The 15,739-nt window shown below is 38.5% G+C and overlaps 1 protein-coding gene across 4 annotated transcripts in view; it reads left to right on the top strand.

Moving 5' to 3' along the window:
• sh2d5 (SH2 domain containing 5) overlaps window positions 1-5,258 on the top strand; it is an 80,948-nt gene extending 75,690 nt beyond the window's left edge. For 3 of the 4 annotated variants that reach the window (XM_069919066.1, XM_069919065.1, XM_069919069.1), the window contains 2 exons: window positions 3,435-3,594; window positions 3,682-5,257. In XM_069919066.1, coding sequence (XP_069775167.1) covers window positions 3,435-3,594; window positions 3,682-3,888 — 367 coding nt within the window. In that variant the 3' untranslated portion in view covers window positions 3,889-5,257. Of the gene's footprint in view, window positions 1-3,434; window positions 3,595-3,681 lie in introns of all 4 variants that reach the window. The other variant, XM_069919067.1, reaches the window with a different exon arrangement.
• The last annotated feature ends 10,481 nt before the right edge of the window (window positions 5,259-15,739 follow it).

Genomic DNA, 15,739 nt, shown 5'->3' with positions numbered 1-15,739 from the left:
CATGGAATTGAGATCTTGTATCCCGTTGGAGGAGATAACATATAATTTGCGTGATAATTTTTTTTTATCATAAAATTTAGAGCCCTTATTTGGATTATATGGGTTTGTGTTTTTGAACCCCCTGCTTGCACATTATTGGTGTTACTCCAATCCAATTGATGAATTTTGTTGTAATGGTTAATCTCTTCTTCTGTCTTTGGGATAGAGTTAGTGAGGGGTGGGATTGGGAGGGGTGGGGAATTGTAGGGGGTTAGTTTTTTTAAAAATATGGATGTACTTTTAAAAAATGTTTTTTTTTTAAGTTTCATTATGTTTCAATATATACATCATGATTTCAATAAACAAAATATTTTTTAAAAGAGCATGGCTGCTCTAAAGCCCCCTGAGAAACTGTTGAAACAACTAAATTTCTAATAATTAAGTAAAATCTGCTCCATTTTTCCCAAGGGCTTGGTGACCTTTTCTGAACTGCCACTAAAACAAAAAAAATCCTTCCTAAAATATGGAGACATAACTTCACAAACTATTCCTGTTACCCCTTTCTCCAAGGATCAGGTTCTGATCAGATAATTCCTGATCTTGGAAATTCCCAACCCCTCAATCTTCTAGGCCCCCGATGAAACCTCAGATTTCAATGACATTCCCTATCCATCACTCCATCAGTGTTATCAGTTCCCTTCATGTTCCATTCTTATACCAGACAAAAATACATATTCATTGTGGTTCATTTATATGCACTTCTGGAAGGCTTAACGTTGCTGAGCCGCTATCAATCCAAAAACATCTTAGCCATCATTTGACTCACAATTTCCTTATTCAGATTTGGTACCTAGGCTCATCATCAACTAGGCCAGTCTCTGTTTTATGAAGAATCATACCTTATGGTTTCTCCTTGTTAATTAAACCTTTCTAACTGCACAATATCCATCTAAGATGACTATTGGCTTCTCAGTTTATTGGTCCTGTTTAGCGTAGCAGTTAGTGCAATACTGTTACAGCACCAGAAACCCGGGTTCAAATCAGTGGCGTCTGTGAGGAGCTTGTACGTTTCGTCTGGTTCAATAATGAAACATGAAGGTAACTTATAACACTGATGGATAGCGAATATCGTAGAAGTCTGAGGTCTCATCTGGGGCTGGGAATTTGCAAGATCAGGAATTAGCTGATCAGGAATTAGCTGATCAGGATCTGATCCTTGGGCAATGGGGTAACTGGAATAGTTTATGTCTCCATATTTTAGGAGGGATTTTTTTTTGTTTTAGAGGCAGTTCAGAAAAGGTCACCAAGTCCTTGGGAAAAATTGAGCAGATTTTGCTTGTTTATTAGACCGTCTGGATTTTCCCCCAGTGCTTTGGTTTCCTCCCATCATCCTAAACATATTGAGTTGGAGGTTAATTGGGGCAGCACAGGTTTTAATAACTGGAATCAGATTCCACTGTGCTGTAAATAAAATTTATTAAACTGGAGGGCACATTGAAAATATGAAAACTCTATACAAGCAACACTGGAGATGAGAACTGAATTTGGATTGTTGGAGCTGTGAGGAAGCAACTCTGAGCCGAGCCACTGAACCATCCAGATGAAGGAGAGGGGGCTGTAAGTTTGTGACTCAAGCTCCTGGTTCACTCTGGCTGCAGCTTGGACTGGTCACTCCTCTCTCAGAATTTACGAACTTTAATCCCTCTCCGTTCCTCTAATAATCAGGTAATCCTTTTCCTATACTGACTAGCACATGGTACCTTGCTGCTACATGAGGTTCTATTTTAAAGAAAAACTGCCTTCAGCAGGTAGGATCTCACCCTTTACCTGTATTATATTATATGTACCACAAGGCTGTTCTCCCCATTCCTCCAGAGCCCCTCCTGCTTCTCCGAGATACCCTTGAATTTGGCTGCAGCAATCCCTACTTATTCTCCTTAAAATTGAATACCCCATTTCTCTGCTTTCTTATAACAAATCCATCTCTGGTGTCACAATCTTGGCTGCTTCTGCCTTACCAGAAGAATCTTTCTCATTGATATCCAAAGCAAACTATCTGTTAGAGAAGGGGATGGATGTTCCCTGAACTATCTGCTTTTCCCAACTGTGCATGATGTGTGCTCTTCCTGCCTCGATATGACCACATCTCTAAATGGGCCATGTAAATCTCAGCTCTGTGAATACTTTGGAATGAATCCAACTATGAATCAATCCACAACTCCAGCTTTATAATGCAATTTAGCAGTAGCTGCAGCTGGATATATTCATATCCTGGACACAAGGATCCTGTTCTCCCTCCATGACCCACCCTTTCAATACTAAGCCAACTAATTACACAATACCTTTTATTTTCCTCTCAATGACTACACATAAAATCAAAGACTTTGTTTTAATACTGTAAAAGTGGAAGTAGTCACCTTCTCCTACTCCTGATGAATCAGTTGCCTCCCGTACCACATGCCACTACCCAAATCCTCCCATCAGCTGCTTGCTCAGTTGGTAAATCTATCTCGCTGCTTGTTGCCTCATCACCGATGCTGCTGAATGTCGGCTTTGCTGACATCACCTGCTTCCTTTACTTTCTTGGCCACCTGCTACCTTCCCCACCCCTCGCAGTCCTCACTGCGGTTGTTGCCAACGTCCTTCACTTTCCTGGCCGCCTGGTGTACCCTCGTTGCCACTGCTGACTCAATGCCATCCAGGACAAATTAGTCTGCTTGTTTAGCCTCCAACCATTTACTTTGTCCAACAATGGCTCAATGCAAATGCCATGTTATGTGCAAATGCTGCAACTCACCAGAGTTTCTTCAATACTGTAACCCCTTCCAAACCAATGAATCAATCCACAACTCCAGCTTCATAATGCAATTTAGCAGTAGCGGCAGCTGGATACATTCATATCCTGGACATGAGACCTTTGCTGTTTAGTTTTACAAGGACTTGTAAGTGCTTGGGAACACTGACAGCTGCAAGAGTCACTGGGAGACTCACACTAATCTGGCTTGGAATCACATTACCATCACAAAATCCTAGAATTCCCTACTTAATAGAAATGTGAACTGCAGCAGTTAAAGAAGACAGAGATAATCAAATTCTTGCGTACAATTAAAAATGACCAATGAGTGCACCAGTATTGCCAATGATGACCTTGTGGCAAGATGAGATAAAAGGTAATCCTTTGTTTTATCATGTAAGTGTGAATGCCAGAAGCAGCTATGCAAATTAATAAAATTAAAATAAATAGAAAGAAGTGATTCCCTCTTGTCACATAATCTGGGTAGATAACATAATTCAGGATGCTTGAAAAGTATACCTATATGTACTCTCTTTTTAATTGCTAAGGTAAAAATAACCAAAATATGTCCAATACAAAGCACTTTGCATGCTCACAATCCTTTATGAGCTCTTTTAATGAGTTTATTTTAATAAATATCTTCTATTATGTTTTGGTAAAGGGATTATTCCGTAGAACTTTTAAAACGTGATGTCCTGGGAGCTTTCTTACTTTGGGTGAATCCTGGCCCACTGAAGTGCTGGACGCTGATGATGCGGACCCCGTTTGGCTTAATAAATTATGTGATCTGTAAAAATGATGAAGGCAATTATTATCTCGAGGTAGGGTTACTAAATAAAATGAAACATTGACAGTTCTCTTTCTGTAGTTGTTTTTACAATTCATAATGTGGACTTACTATCTTTCAGCATTTGAACACACAATTCCCCAGCATTAAAGCCTTGATAGAACATTACACAACAACTGAAGATGGATTGTTTTGTTGTTTAAGTGCTTCAAGGATAAATCATTGTTATGAAGAACATGATTCTGCAGAATGTGATAGCTTTTACCCAACTCAAATCAATCCTAAGGACAGGGGGCCAAGATTACCAAGTGGATCTTCGAGGAGCTGAAATGGTTGGTTCCTGCTGGTCAGAACACGAGACGAACTCGAGATTTTGATGTGCAAGATGGTTTAGGAAAACCAACTGCCAATAAGCTTGATGTTATTCACTTTTGCAGCTGTTCTGGAGTGACACTTTATACACTAGCATGACTTGAATGTTGTAATAATAAATCTTGCTTGTGGCTTTGACCAGATATATGTACCTTCACATGTGTTTTGTCAGTTTTTCCAAAGCCAGATTGAGGAAGGATGAGGTGAGATATCGATTATTATTCCTGCTGGATATCAACAAATAGACATAAACAGTAACAAGTATAATCAGATTAATAAAGTTCCATTGATAGGAAATCTTTTGTAACCATCCAAAATAGTGATGCAGAAACCCTACAGGAGTGAGTGATGCTCCCATATTTTAAAGTTCATTGCCTCAGTAAAATTCTCCTCAGCTTCAGCTTTAACAATATTAAGTCTTTCCGTTTGAAGACGTTTTCTGTATCCCTCTTTTGTCTGTGTCTGTAGAGAGACAAATCTGAAAAAGATCAATGGATTTTTCATCACATAATGCCATCATTTCATTACTCTTCATTGAAAACATTGCCACTATTTCAGAATGCCTTTAAAAATGCGAGAACGTAATTTAAAGAACAGAAGTAATAATTTCCAATTTAAAAATAATAAAAAATTGTCAGGAAACTTTACATTATTAATATCTAAATGAAAATGTCAAAATAGGGAGCACTGAACAAATTTATCAAGTGTACAAGCATACATGCCAAGGCCATTAATAGTCTTAATAATGGCCGAGATCATCTTCAGCCGCTTTGTGCAGACTATGGCACCAGTCCTCTGCTTGTCTATGTGAAAATGATTCCATCTCATCTCCTCGTTGGCAACGACCTCGTCGGTTTCTAAATGACTATACTGAATTTATTCCATTCCCTATTGAAAAGCAGTTTTGGGTAAAGCTGGTCCAGAGCCATACGTCATCTTGTTGTTCACTTTGCACCAACACCATTATGCCATTAACATGTTTAGATTCTGTATACTGTATAATGATGTTCAATTCCTAATACAATTGCAGTATTGAAGATACAAGTGTAAAGTCACCTGAGTCATTTAATTTTTTTTAAAATCTGTGGTCTTAATTGTCCAGCTGATGTGGGCTAATTATTCCTCATTATTTTGGGCTGACAGTGCAACTTAACAGAAAGCACAGAATATGACTGTATTTTGCTATGGGCTTAAATTACGTGCTCATGTGTTATAACTATATATTTTAGATATGTTAAAGTTGCCTTTGTTTACAGTAATCTATGATAACCTGTAATAATAAAGCACATATGAACAGCTACTTTTGGCACATATCCTTTTTTTTCTCTGTGAGTAACTTGAGTTTTGAAAATGGTGGTTTATGTTGTTAATTTCACTTTTTTGTTACCTTGCTTTACAAATGATCTGTAAAAATCTGTTTTTGTGTCTTTTACAGATCCCTCACAGACACAAAGTTGTTGTATAATTCTGCTGCCCTTTCCTTACTTTACATTATTAATTTTTCTATCTCCATCTGTAAGGGATCTGTGTTTGTCCTTGCTAGTTTTTTTTTACACACATTTCGATAAAAGCTCTCATTTTTTGTACGCTTTGTCAGTTTATTCTCACCATCTTCCACTTCTATACCAATTTCTTAGATTTTCTTTGCTGAGTTTTAAAATCAATCGGAATACAAGAATCCGAATTTATTTCCATGGTCATGTCACGAAATTCGTTGTTTTGTGGCAGAATTACAGGTGCAAATATTGCTATAAATGACATTAAAAAAACCGAGTTAGAAAGAAGAGAAAGTGAGGTCGTGTCTGTGGTTCGTCGCCCATTCAGAAATCTGATGGCAGAGGGAAAGAAGTTGGTTTTGAACTGTTGGGTGTTCGTCTTCAGGCTCCTGTACCTCCTTCCTGATTGTAGCAGGGTGAAGAGGGCCTGGCCTGGGTGCTGAGGGTTTTTGAAGAGAGAGGCAGCACAAATTTGGAAAGAGTGAGTGAAAAAACATGATCATTTACTAGAACAATTATGCCATATGGCTCCAAATAGAGCAGTGATTTCAAACCTATCATTGGTTGTAAATTTTATTCTATTTAACGGAAGTAGTTTCTTAGCTAATATTTACTTTTGGATATTTACTATTACACTGCATGTATTAAGATGTGATAATGGTTTATAAACATACTGCATTTTTATTGTTTATTTGGAGAGTGCATCATACACCAATTTGTATTCTTAATGCAAGTCCTACCCTATATAACTGAATGTTAAATCCATATTTAGTGTGTGCATATTAAAAATAAAATACTGCCTCTTTTGTGAGGTTCTAATTAAAAAAAATACTGTAACTTACCTGCATTAACACAATAAATTAACAGAATTGAGGAGATGAAAATAATAAGAATCCATGCGATTGAGGCGATCAGAGACGAGGTGCTCAACGAAAGAATCTCCCAGTTAATTTTATTCAGAGGTATGGGATGGGGAATTGAAATGGGTGGCCACTGGGAGATCTCTTTCAATTCCCTGTCCCATTCGCTTGCCGACATGACTATCTACGCTCTCATTAAATGCCAGACAGACCACCCACAAATTGGAGGAACAAAGTCTCATCTTCCATTGGGGCACCCTCCAACTGGATGGAATTAGCATCAACCTCCATTAAGCCATCCCCCTCCCCCACAACTTCATCCCCTGTCTCCTTTCCTCTATCTCTCCCCTTTTCCCTCAAGTCGCCTTTCACAGAGCTAAAATCACTTCTCGCCTTTCCTCTTATCATATCGAATTAATACCTTTTGGCTTTGGATCTGGATTCCACCCCCTGCCATTCTTCGCCCTTAATCTCTAGTCTTTAATTGAGATGCCTGTCTGAATTTGCTTATACTTTGAAGAAGGCCTCAGGTCATATATCTTTACTTCCTATGGATGCAACGAGACCAGCTGAGTTCCTCCAGAATTTTTGTGTGTTTTTCCTTTAATATGTTGGCTGAATCGCAGCATAAAGCAACAAATCACATTTATTCAGGTGTAGAAGCTAACATTTTCATTTCTGAATTTTTATAACCTGGAACATAAATCTCAGAAGCTTTAACTAAGAAACAATTGACAACAGACAAATGTTATGTCTGTGTCTCAAATCTACCATACAAGAGATGTATAGTGGAATTTGGACATATGCAACAATGTTTTTCGTTCAAAATGGTTCTGTTATGCAACAGTTTTGTAATCTGCGGCATTCAGCCATATGCAGAATGTTACTGATAGACACAAAATCACACTGAAATAACGTGAAGACAGTGGAGCAGATGCTGGCATTTCAGCATTAACTGGATTCAAATGCAGTTCAGAAAATGCTTACAGGTGGAGAGCCCTGGTGGTAGCTGATGGAGTAACAGTGATTACTAATTGCTCCTAACCTTAATTGGTCCCAGGCTTAACTTTTCAAGCCATTTTGTTTCTAATTTGAAGTTGGTTTTTATCTTTAATTCCTTCTTTGCCTCCAATTTGTGAAACAATTGTTTACGATGACTTCGAGCTGCAAAAGTTGGGAAAAAGGAAGAGGAAGCCTCTTCAGAGGAGGATTTTTCATCCCTGTTGATATATATCATAGATGTGTAAGGATTTCAAAGAATTCACAAAGGTCGCTAAAGCTACTCTCACCCAAGTTGCCGGAACTATGAGTTAATTACAAACCCTTATCAACAAGTACCACTTCAAAATTCAGGCAATGGAAAAAGTTTTGGAACTTCATGGTTCTACACTGGATTATCTTCAACTGGACAATTTTGAATTGAAGAAATCTAATGATCTGCAAATTAAACAAGCTGCAGATTGGAAGCGAGGAGCTGGAGGAATGATCTGATAACCATTGGTTTGGATGAAGGGACAACTTTCCAAGTTTCCCTGTGAGGTTTTTGGGAAAGTTGCGCTGCCAGCTCTTCCCGAAAATGACAGAGCACACCATTTGTTTATTCCCAAGCCTGCTCCAGGCAAGAAATCCTGATCCATTATCCTTTGTCTGTACCACTTTCAGATTAAGGACTTGCTTTTAAGAGAATCTTGATACAAAGATTCCCAGTTAATTTTATTCAGAGGTATGGGACAGGGAATTGAAATGGTGGCCACTGGGAGATCTTTCAATTCCCTGTCGCATTCCCTTGCCGACATGTCTATCTTTTGCACTGTCTTTTGTCCATCATTACTTTTCCCAGTCAAGCTGAGAATTTGTCTTAACAACACCAGAAAGTGGCTTATTCTTCAGAATCTGCGACTAAGTTCTTGAATGAAAACACAGAGGTTTCTATTGTTTCATTTGCTGATTTTTCCTTTTATGTAATTCTGTTGAGCTTTTATCCCCCCACGGTTCGAATACTGGTTCTCTATTGCTTCTGTGGAAGAGTACTTTAAATTATATTCTATAGAACCTATAATTTCTCTATTTTGTAAGGAATTGTCTTTTTAATATTATATAACCATATAACGTCTTTCATGGCTTGGTTCAGCATCATGCTGAAGAAGATTGAAAAGAGGGTTGGTGCGAGAACACAGCCTTGCTTCACGCCATTGTTAATGGAGAAGGGTTCAGAGAGCTCATTGCTGTATCTGACCCGACCTTGTTGGTTTTCGTGCAGTTGGATAATCATGTTGAGGAACTTTGGGGGACATCCGAAGCGCTCTAGTATTTGCCAAAGCCCTTTCCTGCTCACGGTGTCGAAGGCTTTGGTGAGGTCAACAAAGGTGATGTAGAGTCCTTTGTTTTGTTCTCTGCACTTTTCTTGGAGCTGTCTGAGGGCAAAGACCATGCCAGTAGTTCTTCTGTTTGCGCGAAAGCCGCACTGTGATTCTGGGAGAATATTCTCGGCGACACTAGGTATTATTCTATTTAGTAGAATCCTAGCGAAGATTTTGCCTGCAATGGAGAGCAACGTGATTCCCCTGTAGTTTGAGCAGTCTGATTTCTCGCCTTTGTTTTTGTACAGGGTGATAATGGTGGCATCACGAAGATCCTGAGGCAGTTTTCCTTGGTCCCAACAAAGCTTGAAAAACTCATGCAGTTTGGCATGCAGAGTTTTGCCGCCAGCCTTCCAGACCTCTGGGGGGATTCCATCCATACCTGCTGCTTTGCGCGCCTGCAAGCTCACACCAAGACACAAGAGAAACTTGTCCGTGAACTACTCTTTGCAGACGATGCCGCTTTAGTTGCCCATTCTGAGCCAGCTCTTCAGCGCTTGACGTCCTGCTTTGCGGAAACTGCCAAAATGTTTGGCCTGGAAGTCAGCCTGAAGAAAACTGAGGTCCTCCATCAGCCAGCTCCCCACCATGACTACCAGCCCCCCCACATCTCCATCGGGCACACAAAACTCAAAACGGTCAACCAGTTTACCTATCTCGGCTGCACCATTTCATCAGATGCAAGGATCGACAATGAGATAGACAACAGACTAGCCAAGGCAAATAGCGCCTTTGGAAGACTACACAAAAGAGTCTGGAAAAACAACCAACTGAAAAACCTCACAAAGATTAGCGTATACAGAGCCGTTGTCATACCCACACTCCTGTTCGGCTCCGAATCATGGGTCCTCTACTGGCACCACCTACGGCTCCTAGAACGCTTCCACCAGCGTTGTCTCCGCTCCATCCTCAACATCCATTGGAGCGCTTTCATCCCTAGCGTCGAGGTGCTCGAGATGGCAGAGGTCGACAGCATCGAGTCCACGCTGCTGAAGATCCAGCTGCGCTGGATGGGTCACGTCTCCAGAATGGAGGACCATCGCCTTCCCAAGATCGTGTTATATGGTGTGTTCTCCACTGGCCACCGTGACAGAGGTGCACCAAAGAAAAGGTACAAGGACTGCCTAAAGAAATCTCTTGGTGCCTGCCACATTGACCACCGCCAGTGGGCTGATAACGCCTCAAACCGTGCATCTTGGCACCTCACAGTTTGGCGGGCTGCAACCTCCTTTGAAGAAGACCGCAGAGCCCACCTCACTGACAAAAGGCAAAGGAGGAAAAACCCAACACCCAACCCCAACCAACCAATTTTCCCCTGCAACCGCTGCAACCGTGTCTGCCTGTCCCGCATCGGACTTGTCAGCCACAAACGAGCCTGCAGCTGACGTGGACTTTTTACCCCCTCCATAAATCTTCGTCCGCGAAGCCAAGCCAAAGAACTAATTACATTTTGGTAACAGGCCACCTCGGCCCCTCTAGTCCATACCGATTTAAGTGATCTCCTCTAGTCCCACTTGCCTGCACCCTGCCCATAACTCACTAATCCCCTCACATCCATACTATCCAACTATTTGTTAAATGACAAAATTGACCTTGCCGCAACCACCTCTTCCGAAATGTCATTCCACTCAGCCACCACTCTCTGAGTGAAGAAGCTCCCCCTCATGTTACTTTTAAACTTTTGCCCCCTAACCCTTAATTCATGACCCCTCGTTCCAATCTCACCTACACGCAAAGGGAAGAGCCTATTAACATCTACTCTATCAATCCCCCTTGTAATTTTATACACGTCTATCAAATCCCTCATCAATCTTCTACCCTCCGGGGGAAGTCACGTAATGGAGTAAGAAAATACCAGCCTTCTCCAGAAAAGTTTTTTTAAAAAGTAAAGAAAAAGCAAAGCCACAAACACAGAAACCATAACAAATTTAAAATAAAAGTGTGGAGAAAATGGCAGCAAAGAAAAAAAAACCAAAAGCAATGGGAAGAAAGGAAGAAGGAAGGACATCAGTAGTGAACGGTGAAGGCCTTACCTGTACGAGGAGGCCCGTCGTGGAGAGAGTAGCCCGCTCCCTGAGGTCAATGGAAACCCCGAGCGCAGGACTACAAAGATGGCTCACGGAGCCAAACAAAAGTGCGCGAATCCTTGCGCATGCACGATGCACAAGACAAAAACAACACCGACGGGAGGGGTGACCAGCTGAGGAGTAAATCTCCACAGCTTCAACAGATAAAAATAACACGACAGCAAGACTCTCAACAGGAAAACATAGAAAATAACGGGAAAAAGAAGGAAGAGAATAAAAATAGGAAATCAGAGAAACAACAGATGACCAACCCAGAGGAAGACGACCAACACCAAGACACCTTTAATAAAAATAAGAAGACCAAAAATACCCAACAAAATAAAATCAACAACCCAACAAGAAGATCAGAAGAGACAGACGTGAAGGATCCTGGAGTGACTCAGAAGAAGAGGAGGGAGAACACAAAGAAATGGAAGATGAAGGGAAGGGCAAGTACATGCATAAAAAATTCTTTAAAGAATATATGGAAACATTAAAAGAAAGGCTGACACAAGAATTCAGTGAAATAAAAAGAATAAAAGGTACAGAAGGAAAAGTGAGTAGATTAGAGATGATCATGACAGAAATAGGAAAAAGAGTGGACAAGGTGGAAGAACGAGAAACAGCCAGAGAAATGGAGGTAGATGACTTAAAAAAATTAGAAGAATCTGATAAAAAAGTTAAAGAAACACAGGAGCTGTTAGCTCAGAAGATGGATATAATGGAAAACTCTAATAGGAGAAAAAATATAAAGATAGTGGGCCTTAAGGAAGATGAAGAAGGCAAAAATATGAAAGAATTTATAAAAGAATGGATCCCCAGGGTCCTAGGATTACAGAATTACAGGAAGGAATGGAAATAGAAAGGGCACACAGAACATTAGCCCCTAAACCACAACCACAACAAAAACTAAGATCCATTTTAGTAAAATTTCTAAAATATACGACAAGAGAAAATATATTGGAGAAGGCAATGAAAAAAATAAGAGAAGACAAAAAAACCACTGGAATACAAGGGTCAAAAATTGTTTTCTACCCAGACATAAGTTTTGATCTCCTGAAGAAGAGGAAAGAGTTCAATGTAGCAAAATCGACCCTATGGGAAAAAGGTTATAAATTTATGTTAAAATACCCAGCGGTGCTTAAAATAGTTATCCTGGGGCAGCAAAGCAAACTATTCTCGGATCGGGAAGAAGCACAAAAATTTGCAGAACACCTACAAAACAGACAGAGAGATGAAGAGATGTAACAAGAACAAAAATGACAACAACTATATATGAAGAAGAAGAATAAAGTATAAGTAAGAACTAAGAAGGGAAAGAAAGGGAAGAAAGGAAGTAAGGAGGGAATTAAGAGAGTGAGCTTTGTTTTATGTGAAGATTAAAATCTTTTCTGAGGGGGCTGGGTGGGGAAGAATTACAGTCACTGCGAAATCAGTTGATGCTTGCGAGCGGGTTCTCAATCCAAAAGGAGAGGGGAGATGTGGTTGCCTGACAAGGGACAAAGGGCAACTCAGAGAGGGGAGGGACTATTGGGGTTAAAGGAAATTTAGATATGAGAATAGTGGAAATATTTTATGTTTTAGAAATGTTGTCTTACAATGTGTTTAAAAAAAAGAAAACAGAAATGGATAAGAAGGGAAGGTGGTGATGAGGAAACGGAAAGGAAAGATAAACAAAGTATGAAATGGCCATGTTGAACTATATGACCTTAAATATTAATGGAATACATAACCAAATCAAAAGGAAGAAGCTGTTAAATTTACTGAAGAAAGAAAAAATTGATATAGCATTCGTGCAAGAAACACATCTAACTGAAGTGGAACACAAGAAATTAAAGAGAGATTGGATAGGACATGTAACAGCAGCATCATATAATTCAAAAGCCAGAGGAGTAGCTATATTAATCAATAAAAATGTACCAATCAAAATAGAAGAGGAAATAATAGATCCAGCAGGGAGGTATGTAATGATAAAATGTCAGATATATTCAGAATTTTGGAATTTACTCAATGTATACGCACCTAATGAAGAAGATCAAAAATTTATGAAAGATATCTTTTTGAAGATCGCAGATACGCAAGGGAATATACTAATAGGAGGGGATTTTAACCTTAATTTGGACTCAAACATGGATAAAACTGGAAAAAAGACTAACAGAAAGAACAAAGTAACCAAATTTATAATTAAATCGATGCAGGAAATCCAACTTTTGGATATATGGAGGAAACAACACCCAAAGGAAAAGGAATATTCATATTATTCAGGTAGACATAAAACATACTCAAGGATAGACCTATTCCTGTTATCAGACCACATTCAAAGAAGAGTTAAGAAAACGGAATATAAAGCTAGATTGTTATCGGATCACTCACCCCTGTTATTGGCAATACAGCTGGAGGACATCCCAGCGAGAATGTATAGATGGAGATTAAACTCCATGCTACTTAAAAGTCAGGATTTTAGAGAATTAATTGAGCGACAAATTAAAATGTACTTTGAAATAAATACGGAATCAGTGAAAGATAAGTTTATACTATGGGACGCAATGAAAGCATTCATCAGAGGACAGATAATAAGTTATGTAACTAAGATGAAGAGGGACTGCAATCGGGAAAAAGAACAGTTGGAAAGGGAAATAACAAATACAGAAAAAGAATGAGCAATAAAGGAAGATACAACTAAAAGAAGAGAATTGACAGAAAAAAAAATATGAAACACTACAAACATATAAGGTGGAGAAGAACATAATGAAGACAAAACAGAAGTATTATGAGCTAGGAGAAAAAACACACAAAATACTAGCAGCTTAAGACAGAACAAACTAAAAGAATGGTATTGGCATCAAGGAAAAAGGACAAACAAATTACATATAACCCAATGGAGATCAATGAAAATTTCAAGGAATTCTACGAGCAATTATACTAAACTGAGAACGAAGGGAAAGAAGACAAAACAGATGAGTTTCTAGATAAAACTGAACTACTGAAATTGCAAACAGAGGAGCAAAATAAATTAATAAAACCATTTGAAATAGAAGAAATACAGGAGATATTAAAAAAACTACTGAACAATAAAACACCGGGAGAGGATGGACTCCCAATAGAATTCTATAAAACATTTAAAGACTTATTAATTCCCCTCTCCTGGAAGTAATGAACCAGATTGAAAAAACACAAAACATACCAGATTCATGCAAAACAGCAATAATTACAGTAATACCAAAGATGGGGAAAGATCCACTAACACCAGCATCGTATAGACCAATATCTCTACTTAACACAGATTATAAGATAATAGCTAAACTATTAGCAAACAGATTGGCCGACTGTGTACCAAAAATAGTAAAACTAGATCAAACTGGATTTATTAAAAAAAAAGACAAACAATGGACAATATCTGTAAATTAATTAACTTAATCCATGCAGTACAAGGAAACAAAACTCCAACAGTGGCGGTTGCTTTAGACGCAGAGAAAGCCTTTGACAGAGTAGAATGGAATTATTTATTCAAAGTACTACAAAAATTCAACCGACCAGAGAAATATATTAATTGGATTAAAGCATTATATAAGAGACCACTGGTGAAAGTGACAGTAAATGGATATATATCAAACCAATTTAAATTAAGCAGATCAACAAGGCAGGGATGTCCACTATCTCCTTCATTGTTCGCGTTAGCTATAGAAACACTAGCAGAACTGATAAGAACAGAAAATAAAATAAGAGGGATAAAAATAAAAGAGAAGGAATATAAAATCAGTCTGTTTGCAGATGATGTTATAATATACTTAACAGAAACTGAAATATCAATAAAAGAATTACAGAAGAAATTGAAGGAATATGGAGAAGAATCGGGGTACAAGATCAACGCAAATAAAAGTGAAGCAATGCCAATGAATAATGCAGATTTCACAAAGTTTACGAAAGAATCACCATTTAGATGGCAAACACAAGCAATTTGATACCTAGGTATACAACTAAATAATAATCTCGGCCATCTATATAAACTAAATTATCAGCCATTAATGAAAAAATTACAAGAGCACTGGAAAGACTTATCACGAACACTGATAGGAAGGATAAACTCTATTAAAATGAACATCTTCCCAAGGATACAATACCTATTTCAATCATTACCAATTCACCTAACAGAGAAATTCTTCAAGGAGCTAAAGAAAATAATAAGGAAATTCTTATGGAAGGGGGGGAAACCAAGGATAGCACTAGATAAATTAACAGAATGGTACAAACAAGGAGGCTTACAGCTACCAAACTTTAAGAATTATTATAGAGCAGCACAATTAAGATACCTATCAGATTTTTATCAAACAAGGGAAAAACCAGATTGACCAGATTCGAGCTAGATAAAATAGGGGAGAAGATACTTGAACATCTTCTCTATCAGTGGGATGAAAAATTGGTGCAACATAGGAATTCACCAGTATTGCATCATCTGCTCAACATTTGGAAGAAGATTCACATAGAAAGAAATAAAATAAATTACCAACTACCAAAATTAATATTGACACAAAATCAACTAATCCCCTTCACAATAGATAACCTTTCCTTCAGAGAATGGGAGAGAAAAGGGATCAAAAGAATAGAAAATTGTTTTTCAGGAAATAAATTATTATCTTTTGAACAAATGAAGGATAAATATAACTCATGATACAATGTTTGCATACCACCAACTGAAAACCTACTTGAAGGACAAATTGGGAAACAGTCTGAGGTTACCAGAAGGAAGCAATTTTGAATATGTGATTACAGACACAATGATAATTTAAAAAATTATAATAAACATGTACATCAAACTGCAAGAAAAGGAGAACGAGGAAACAAACTGTAAACCTAAACAAAAATGGGAACAAGATCTAAACATAAAGAATGAAACATGGGAAAAGCTATGCTCCGGAACTATGAGAAATACAATAAACACGAGGTTACGCATGATACAATATAATTGGTTACACAGGCTATACATCACACCCCAAAAGTTAAATAAATGGGACCCAACAGTATCTG

This window comes from Narcine bancroftii, chromosome 2 (genome assembly GCF_036971445.1).
Source record: "Narcine bancroftii isolate sNarBan1 chromosome 2, sNarBan1.hap1, whole genome shotgun sequence".
Lineage (NCBI taxonomy): Eukaryota > Metazoa > Chordata > Chondrichthyes > Torpediniformes > Narcinidae > Narcine > Narcine bancroftii.
This window is presented reverse-complemented; position numbering and strand designations above follow the sequence as displayed.